Here is a 10000-nt window from a genome sequence, read left to right as displayed (position 1 = left end):
CACCACAGAACACAGCAAAGCAAAACTCAGTCCGTTGAACGCAATGTCCTACAGTGCCAGCTTTGAGTGACCATACTTACTGTGGTTGGTGGTGTTGGCGGCGTCCACCTGGTCGTCGCCATCTCCGTTCAGACCGGGGTTTCTGATCGCCGACCACACGCGGTGACCCACGTACTCGCGGACGTACGGCGGGCATTCTCTGCAAGGGAAAATCGGGAGTTAGGAAAGCCGAGAATCCCCAGGCATCATTACTTACCCAACGCACACTACATATACTGAGAGAGGTGGGAGAGAGGAAGAGGGAAAGGGAGAGGGAGAGGAAAAGAGAGAGATAGAGGGGCTAGGTGAGTAATGAGGGAAGGAGGAAGAGAGGGCGAGAGGGAGGAAAAGAAAACGGACACAGAAAGTAAGAAAGTGAAAGAGCGAGAAGGACGGAAACAGAGAAAGTGGGAGAGAGAGGGAGAGGGAGAGGGAGAGAGAGAGAGAGAGAGAGAGAGAGAGAGAGAGAGAGAGAGAGAGAGAGAGAGAGAGAGAGAGAGAGAGAGAGAGAGAGAGAGAGAGAGAGAGACAGAGAGAGACAGAGAGAGAGAGAGAGAGAGAGAGAGAGAGAGAGAGAGAGAGAGAGAGAGAGAGAGAGAGAGAGAGAGAGAGAGAAGGAGAGAGGGAGAGGAGAGGGAGAGAGGGAGAGGGAGTGAGGGAGAGAGGGAGGAGGAGGGAGAGGGAGTGAGGGAGAGAGGGAGAGAGGGGAGAGAGGGAGAGAGGGAGAGAGAGAGAGAGAGAGAGAGAGAGAGAGAGAGAGAGAGAGAGAGAGAGAGAGAGAGAGAGAGAGAGAGAGAGAGAGAGAGAGAGAGAGAGAGAGAGAAGAGAAGAGAGAAAGAGAAAGAGAGAAAGAGAGAGAGAGAGAGAGAGAGAGAGAGAGAGAGAGAGAGAGAGAGAGAGAGAGAGAGAGAGAGAGAGAGAGAGAGAGAGAGAGAGAGAGAGAGAGAGAGAGAGAAAGCTTGGAGACATTCCAGAGTAGCATATATGGATGAGAGATCTGCAATCGCCGACTGGGGAAAGAGAAAACTCAGTCCACAAATCACATGATTTTGGATTATTGCATCACCAATGTAATCTGCTCACGAAGTAAGGGCTCACAATTCTGACATAATAGTAATGGTGAAAAAAGAAACATAAATATGTAATTTAATTTAAAAAATGCAATAATAACTAAACGCAAAAAATATCACAAACGTAACCTAACGGCAGGTAAATAAAACACTCAACAGTTATATTTCAAATCTCAGATATTACAGATAATAACATCAACATAAAAACTGCACTCTCATAAAACCCGTCTCGTTTATCTTACTTTCCCAATCAAGAAAACATTTTGTGAAAGTGCAACCCCTGAACTCGGGGGGTAGTGCCTAGTTCTGCCGCCAGGTGGCCAGCTTCACCCATCTCTTTCTCCCTCTCTCATGCCAGACGAATCAAGAAATCACACCCCTTCCGTCCTTCTTTTCCCGCCGCCTGTCGACCAAGACCTAACAATCACATCCCTTTACGAATCACCCTCTCGCACGGTCGAAAAGGCAGGAAATAATACGTAATGAGCGGGAATAAAGGAAATGTTGATGTGGGAGCATGACTTGCAAGCAGGGCAGCCCAGGAGGCGTGCAGGTGCTGAGAGATGACCTGCAGTACGTGTTCGTCACGACGCTCTCCGTATTAGAGACTTACTCTCGCCAGCCTCTCTGCAATATTCCTGGGGTTTCCTTTATTATCACTACGGAAGGAGGGGCGAAGAAAGGAGCAAGAAGGGAAGAGGAGAAGGACGGAGGAGCGGATGTGAATGGATGGGAGAGAGGGAGGGGGGAGCGGAAAGGAAAGAGGGATAGGGAGAGGAAAAAGGAGATGTAGAAGGGGAGGAGAGAGGAGGGTGGAGGAGTGGGAGTAAGGCGTAGGTGAGATACGGGGTAGGGAAAGAGGAAGAGGAAAATGTGAGGTAAAAAAGGGGAAAGGAGGAAGAGGAGGAGGGAAGAGAAGGAGGAAAGGAGGAGGGAAAATGAGGGGAGGGAGACAAGGAGGAAAGAAGAGGGGAGAGGAGGCTAGAAAGGCAAGGAGGGAAGAGGGGGGAGGGAGGGAGGGAGGGAGGGAGGGAGGGAGGGAGGGAGGGAGGGAGGGAGGGAGGAAAGAGAGAGAGAGAGAGAGAGAGAGAGAGAGAGAGAGAGAGAGAGAGAGAGAGAGAGAGAGAGAGAGAGAGAGAGAGAGAGAGAGAGAGAGAGAGAGAGAGAGAGAGAGAAGAGAGAGAGAGAGGGAGAGATAGGGAGAGAGAGAGAGAGAGAGAGAGAGAGAGAGAGAGAGAGAGAGAGAGAGAGAGAGAGAGAGAGAGAGAGAGAGAGAGAGAGAGAGAGAGAGAGAGATCGGGGGAGGGGAGGAGCACAGACAAAGGAAAAGAAGAACCACCATAAGAATTACACTCAACCTCTCCTTGAACTGCCGAGAGAGAAATCTAACAGAGGAACGGCTCTTTCAGACTCAGGCATTCCGACATGTATATGCTGTGCCAGAGGAACTTGCAAAAACTGTCAAAAGAGGCGAAAAATATACAAACTTTTGCATTCATGGAGCCTAGCGTCAAGAGGGGAAAGGAAGCAAAGTGTGTGTGACTGCACGTGCGTGCGTGTGCGTGCATGTGTGTGTGTGTGTGTGTGTGTGTGTGTGTGTGTGTGTGTGTGTGTGTGTGTGTGTGTGTGTGTGTGTGTGTGTGTGTGTGTGTGTGTGTGTGTGTGTGTGTGTCTCCACGTGCACATGCATGCGTGTGGGTGGGCGTGTGTGAGTGCGTGCCCGTGCGTGTTACAAATACATGGCACTGCAAGAGCCCGTCGACCAGCGAGGCACCAAGGGAACCTCGAGCACCGGGAGTGAACGCGACGCCGGATAGTGATCAAAACAGGTGGCGGCAAAGTTTTGGGAGTTGCGTAAGACTTGCATGGATGATTATGGTCGTACCATTAACATTTGTGAATGTATTACTTTCGCGTAACGACTTTGTGTGCGTGGAGCGAGAGAGTAACTGCTTTATAAAAACGGATTGTGGGTATAATAAAGGTCCATTCGAGCTCGTCATTTGGCCCCGCGTCCGCATCACGATACCTGACTAGAAATATTCTAAATGCATTTACATATATTTCAACGAAACATCCATCTCTACGAAGCCATCACTCTTAGAACACTAATCCGCTCCAAGACGAACGAAACTAAACGTCGGTCTGAATGAAGTAGGCCTGGACTGAGAGACACCGCATGCTAGTAAGGGCAGGTCATAGAGGTAGTAGGAATAGCCGCGGCAGCCTTCAATAAGCCTCTTCCCACACCGCCTCGCCTCGCCCCCGCCGGTGCTGCTCCTCAATGGATGTCGTCACAACCCGCTGACTCACCACTACGCCCGCCCGCCAGACGCACGCCCTCCGTCGCGCGCATTTCATTTCTCATTCTACATGGAAGGAACACCAATCGGGACTTTCACCTCGGACACGTCACCGAATGACGCCAACGAACGATAATGACATCGAATTAACGACCGCATAACGAAGGGGAAAAGAGAGAGCGAGGCCAAGGCGAGGCACTGACACAGGTACATACGCACGCATGTACACACAAACACGTTCACACTCCTTCAGCGTGGAGAGAAGATGTGTAAACTCCGCCCCGGCACACCTCCGTCTCCCCCTCCTTCTTTCGTCTCTCTACTTCCTCCTCTCTTTCTCTTTTTATCTTTCTCTTTCAGTTGGCCAGTCTCTCTCTCTCTCTCTCTCTCTCTCTCTCTCTCTCTCTCTCTCTCTCTCTCTCTCTCTCTCTCTCTCTCTCTCTCTCTCTCTCTCTCTCTCTCTCTCACACTAATATATGGGTGAGAATAACTGAGGTTATCTCTTTTTTTTTGTTAGTTAGTCAGTTAGTCTCTCTGAGGTAGAGGAGGTACTAGAAAGAGTAAAGAGACAAAAGGAAGGAATATGAAATAACGGGAGAAAAAAAATGGTAAGACGAAAAATGAGAATGGAATGCAAGAGGATGAGGAGGGATATGTCTTTTGCATGTGACGCATGACAGGGCTCAGCATGACGGCTAAGTTGTTATTGTCTCTTTCTCTTGCTCTCTAAAGACTATGAAAAACGTGGAGGGGGAGGGCAATCGGAGGGAGGAAGAGGAAGAGAAAGAGGAAGGGGGAGGGGAGGGGAGGGGGGAGAGACGGAGATAATATATAGATAGATAGAGAGATAGAAAGATGAAGGAGCGAGGGAGGGAGGGAGGGAGGGAGGGAGGGAGGGAGGGAGGGAGAGGGAGGGAGGGAGGGAGAGGAGGGAGGGAGGGAGAGAGAGAGAGAGAGAGAGAGAGAGAGAGAGAGAGAGAGAGAGAGAGAGAGAGAGAGAGAGAGAGAGAGAGAGAGAGAGAGAGTGTGTATCATATATGTCTATGTCTAAATAAATCTAACATCCGTGCAAGCACTTGCATGTGCCAAGCATAAGGCACAAGAATGAGTCAACTAGTACGACATCTGTGCCTCTTTAACTTGCTTGGCTGCTTATGTACCCGCACTATCCCCGCTGTACCCACAACGCCAATACTGTCTCCACATTATCCTTGTTGTAACAATAAGTGCTTCCTGCACCACAAAAAATCTGACTGAGAGTTTGTGTGCGCGCGCCAGAGTGCCTGCGTGTCTGAATATACAGTACAGGTGCGTTTATTACTACATCCATAAACAGGATGTGTATATACGTGCGGATTTATGGAAGTATATGTGTAAATCTAAGCCGGGGAAAAACGGCATTCTTCCATTTCTCTCGGCTTGTTTGGAGCCTCACAGCCTCGCCATGAGGCAACTCAATTCGTGAATTCCACGCGTGAAGTATATTTTTCATGCGGATGCAGACATGTGAGTGTGGGTGTAAACCTTGCGCTCGGCCACTCTCGCCTTTGCTTTTTTGGACATCTTCCTTATCTCGCCTCTTTTCCAAGTCGTTTTCACTTTTCATTTTCTATTGATATCGCTTTGATCAAACTAATATTATCATGTATGAACATAAAAAAAAATACAAAACACTACCAACAAATTTGAGAAAGATTCTGCCCACCGTGTACCAACAAACACAGGAGTGCTAACAAATCAACATGTAAATAACTTATAAGAAAGTGAGGCATCGAAAAAGTAACCTCGTCCCAAAACTCAGTGAAGACCTTGCAAAAACTGCAAACAAACAAGAGAAAAACTACCGAAGGACTGCAATAAGGATGAGTCTATTGCACTCGCCGCCACGTCTACTGCAACGGCACTTTCTCGCTCCCTTGCCGATGCCTAAGTATCCTGACTAATACATATATACGAGGAAATAAAAGCCCGCCATAAACATACAAGGAAACAGAAATATATACACGCATCCTTAATAAAAACAAATTCCCATTTTCCATAAACTGTCACACAAATACACAGCCGGATTAAACACAAATAAACACATGCACAGACTCACTTTCTCTGTTCCTTGGTTTCACTCTCTATCTTACTCTCCGCACCTACACCTTCACTCTCGTTCTCGCTCTCCCTCTCTCTCACCCCACCCCCACCCCCACCCGCACCCTCCCCCTCTCTCAGCAAGCATGCCGAGGCGGGAACAATGTGAGGCTATCTGTCACCATGGCAACCTGGAACAGTATCACCTTGACCCCGCGTGCGTGCGTCCGTTCGTGTGTGTGTGTATGTATCACTGAACGTTCACTGTAAGGAGATGCAATAAAAGTAATATCAATGAAGTGTTAAAAAGGTAAAACAATAAAATAAAGAAAACGGCCTAAAACATCGCCTCAACAACTATGTCAAAAAGCTTTGTCTATATGAATATTTCTCTTCCTCTGCCATAGCAAACAATCACACAGATTCTCAACGCAATTACCAAAATCAGGCGAGGCAGCGACCGCAAGCACTGTGAGGAATGTAAAGCAGTATCTGTGTGCGCGAATGTGTGAGTGTGCGTGTGCGCGGACGGAAGAAGGTCCACTTGGAAGAAAGCCAAAAATAATACCCGCGGTGTGTGCATTGTTCTCTGCACATGCATTCGCTCCTGATGTTCATGCCTCTCACCCTAGAAAGAGGGCTGGGGAAGACGGGGAGGGACAAGAGTAGTCTGCGTTTTCTAGAATAAGCCTGCGGGGAAATATAAACATTCTTCTAATGTTTACACGTACTAATGCAAAACCATTAAAGCCATATGCATATACAGTATACAGTAAATGGTATACAGTGTATTTTTGGGGAGTACCGTGGGGTCATTGCCAGGATCTTCCTTTTTCGCCGATTTGGAACATTTTATCCGCTGCTGCTAGTAATGAAATCTTGAGAGGATTCATTTCTGAAGAAACTTTAAAGGGAAAATATTCTTATCTCTGTTTCTAATTAAAAGTAAACATAACTACCAGCTAACATTAATTAGATGTATCTCTTCGTAGCTGGCCCTTGCCCCTTAAATTCCTCATTTTTGCGTCAAAATTCTAGGAAACTTACCTTCAAAACATTCTAAGGTGAAATATGTATATATATAAATGTACCCAAGATTTCTCGAAAAAACTCTCCGAATCCCTGAGCTCCGGGTGGAAACCGGAGGGTGCACGTCTGCGTCTTCAAGAAAACTCAACAGAAAATGGTTTGGTCTGTCAATAAGAAATGTAAAGACAAACGGAAACGCACGCGCGCACACGCACACACACACACGCACGCACGCACGCACGCACGCACGCACGCACACATTCATGTAGACTATTTTCATCCTTGTCTCTGTCTAAGCGTCTGCCACTTTCATCTAATACTCTACTTTTCTGTCCTCTGTCCTCTCTCCCTTCCTCCCTTTCTCCCATCTCTATCCCTCTTTTTCTCCCACCTCTGTATCCCTCTCTCTCCCACCCCCAGCACTCCTCTCTCCCTCTCCCTCTCCCTCTCCCTCTCCCTCTCCCTCTCCTTCTCCCTCGACCACGATACAGCCCAGAATCAGTGACGCAAAAAGTTAACATTGTAAAGACCTTCAATACTCATTCGGTTCTTACACGTCTAACCCTTCTAATTCGCCTATAAAAACGAAAAGAAAAAAAAAAAAAAAAAAAAAAAAAAAAAAAAAAAGACAACACCATTTAGCATCAAATCAACAAAAATACATTACCACACGCCACGGAATCACTGTGAAACTAATTAGCTGATTTTATGAAGCCAACAAAATAAACAGTTTGTCACGTGACTGTAATTACCTCGCAAATCACACTTGGAAATTACCAAAACAATATACCGATACTATCATTACGGTCTGGCTGCCAACTCTGATATAATGAACTCGGTGAAACCCGCTGTTCATCGCTAAATCAACAATGCCTCCATGATGAAAATGACAAAAATATAATTACCGTAAAACAATGACAACAACAATAAAATAACAATATTATTATTATTATTATTAACAATAAGCATAAAAAAATAATAATAACAATAGCTGATGATAATAGCAATACCAACAAGAACAACAAAAACAAAAATACATTACAATAAAGATCCCATAATCATAATGATAACAAAAACGAAGAAAAGTGAAAACAATCTAAAAAAACAAACAAAAAAATGCTAATGGTGAGCAGTACTATCATACAAAGAGACCAAATAAATGAAAAGGAAGCAGGAATCCGACGAAGGAAAAGCCGATCCGATCCTCACGGACGCCTCGCCAACGACCACGTCCAGCATCCTGAGCAATGCCTTTCGGTTCAGCCCGTGGCAGCGTTTTAGGTCCGCAGAGGTGCCAGCAGCGCGATCCTCGAAGGTGCCACCATCAGCCTCCTCATATGTGCCATCTTAAAGTTTCTCGAGGTGCCACAGGCCCGACTGTAAGAGATGGTAAGAAAGCAGCTGGGGGGGGGGTTGTGAGGCAGGGGGGGGTTGTCGGTGGCTAGGGCGGTACTGAGCCTGCTCGCCGGGAGGGCAGACGGGTAGAGGGGGGGAGGCGAGGAGAGAGAGAGAGAGACGAGAGAGAGGAGGGGAGAGAGAGAGAGAGCGAGAGAGCGAGAGAGAGGGGCGAGAAGCGCGCACGAGCGAGAGAGCGCGAGCAGAGGAGACCGAGCAGAGAGAGGCAGAGAGGAGCGACGGGAGAGCGAAAGCGAGACGCGAAGCGCGCGCGAGACGAGCGCGCGAGCAAGCCCGAGCACAGAGCACGGACCAGCCAGCCACACACCACCAGAGCACCACCAAGCGGACCCTCAAGCCGCGCGGAGCGCACCACCCAGCGCGCTGCCCCCCGACCCGCACGCGCGCCCGCCCCTCGCGCGTCGCCCCCTCCCCTCTCCCTTCTCTCCCCCCCCCTCTCTTTCTCTCCCTCCCCCTCTCTTTCTCTCCCTCCCCCTCTCTTTCTCCTCCTCCTTCTTTCTTCTCCTCCCCCTCTCTTTTTTTCCCTCCCCCCTCTCTTTTTCTCCCTCCCCCTCTTTCTCTCCCTCCCCCTCTCTTTCTTTCTCCTCCCCTCTCTTTTCTCTCCCTCCCCTCTCTTTCTTACCTCCCCTCTCTTTCTCTCCCTCCCCATCTCTTTTTCACCTTTCTCCCTCTCTTCTCTCTCCTCTCTCCCTTTTCCCTCTCCCCTCCTCCTATCTCTCCTCTCCCTCCCTCCTATCTCTCCTCTTCCCTCCCTCCTTCTCTCCTCTCCCTCTCCCTCTCGCCTCTCCTCTCTCTCTCCCTTTCCCTCTCCCTCTCCCTCTCCTCTCCCTCTCCCTCTCCCTCTCCCTCTCCCTCTCCCTCTCCCTCTCCTTCTCCCTCTTCCTCTCCTCTCCTCTTCCTCTCCTCTCCCTCTCTCCTCTTATCTTCCTCTCCCTCTTCCTCTTCCTCTCCCTCTCCCTCTCACCTCTCCTCTCTCCCTCTCTCTCCTCTCCCTCTCCATCCTACACCTTTCTCTCTTCGCCCGCCATCAGTTTTAATATTAAGTATCAATATTTTTTCACCATTATTACATTACTTAAAAAAAAAACTCATGTCTCGCTACTTCTCCCTCTCTCTATCTTTTCCTTTTTCTCCCGTTCTCCTTCCTCCCTTCTACCCCTTCCCTCTTCCCCCCCCCCCCCACCGGCCCCGCCCTGTCTTCAACATGGCCCTGCTTAAACCGCAGCCCCACGCAAAATGCCTGCACGCATCAGGCATCAGGCACGCACCACACGATCGCGCTCACCACATCGCCCAGCTACAATGCCCTCGCAGCCTCAGATATGGGGGAGAAGTTGGACCACAGGACTTTTTAAAATAGAGCTCTACCTTGTATTCCTGCGTTCGCATTAGTATAATCGCAAAAACAATAATAATAATATCAATAACAGTAATAATGAATGATACTGATAATGATGATAATAATGATAATGATAATAAGTATGATAATGGTGATGATGGTGTTAATGATATGAAGTTGGTAATAATAACAAAAACAACTACAACTTTAGCAACAATAACAATAGCATAATAACATCAATAATCATCAGCGTCATCATAACAACAATAACCATGTTCATAGTTAAAACCTGACATCAGCTAAATAAGCAACGGCAGAACACAGTAATGAAATGCACCGTTAATGACAGGGGTAATCGACCACAAACATCCTCCCATTTTCGAGTGATTTATGAAAATGCCACGTGATTAGTTTGTCAAGCCATAAGCTTGCGTCTATATAATTCTCCGAATCTAATTTTTGATCGCCGAGATGAAAGGTCAATATAATAAGACATTAATAGTAATATGAGCCAACAGTACCACCGACAAGAATAACAACAATGATAAAAAACTGCAAGCGAAAACCTGCTGACGTTTACATTACTAACCATTAGAATTCTATCTTGTCTTTCCTCCATACCACTTCTGTCGTCCTTATCTATCTTTCCACCTCGTTCTCTCCCTCTTTCCTATTTTGTTATTCTTCCACTTCTTCTCTTTCAAAACCAAATAGAAAAATGATAT

General features: G+C 47.5%; 1 protein-coding gene across 1 annotated transcript in view; it reads right to left on the bottom strand.

The window, feature by feature from the left end:
* The window catches only part of LOC125040485 (protein phosphatase 1F-like), a 215043-nt gene that overhangs the window by 102685 nt on the left and 102358 nt on the right, over positions 1-10000 (bottom strand). The window contains exon 3 of the mRNA XM_047635041.1: positions 81-199. Within this exon, the coding sequence (XP_047490997.1) occupies positions 81-199 (119 nt within the window). The remainder of the gene's footprint in view (positions 1-80; positions 200-10000) is intronic.

This window comes from Penaeus chinensis, chromosome 3, assembly GCF_019202785.1.
Source record: "Penaeus chinensis breed Huanghai No. 1 chromosome 3, ASM1920278v2, whole genome shotgun sequence".
In the NCBI taxonomy this organism is placed as follows: domain Eukaryota; kingdom Metazoa; phylum Arthropoda; class Malacostraca; order Decapoda; family Penaeidae; genus Penaeus; species Penaeus chinensis.
Note: the sequence above shows the minus strand (reverse complement) of the source record. Positions and strands in the feature narration are given on the sequence as shown.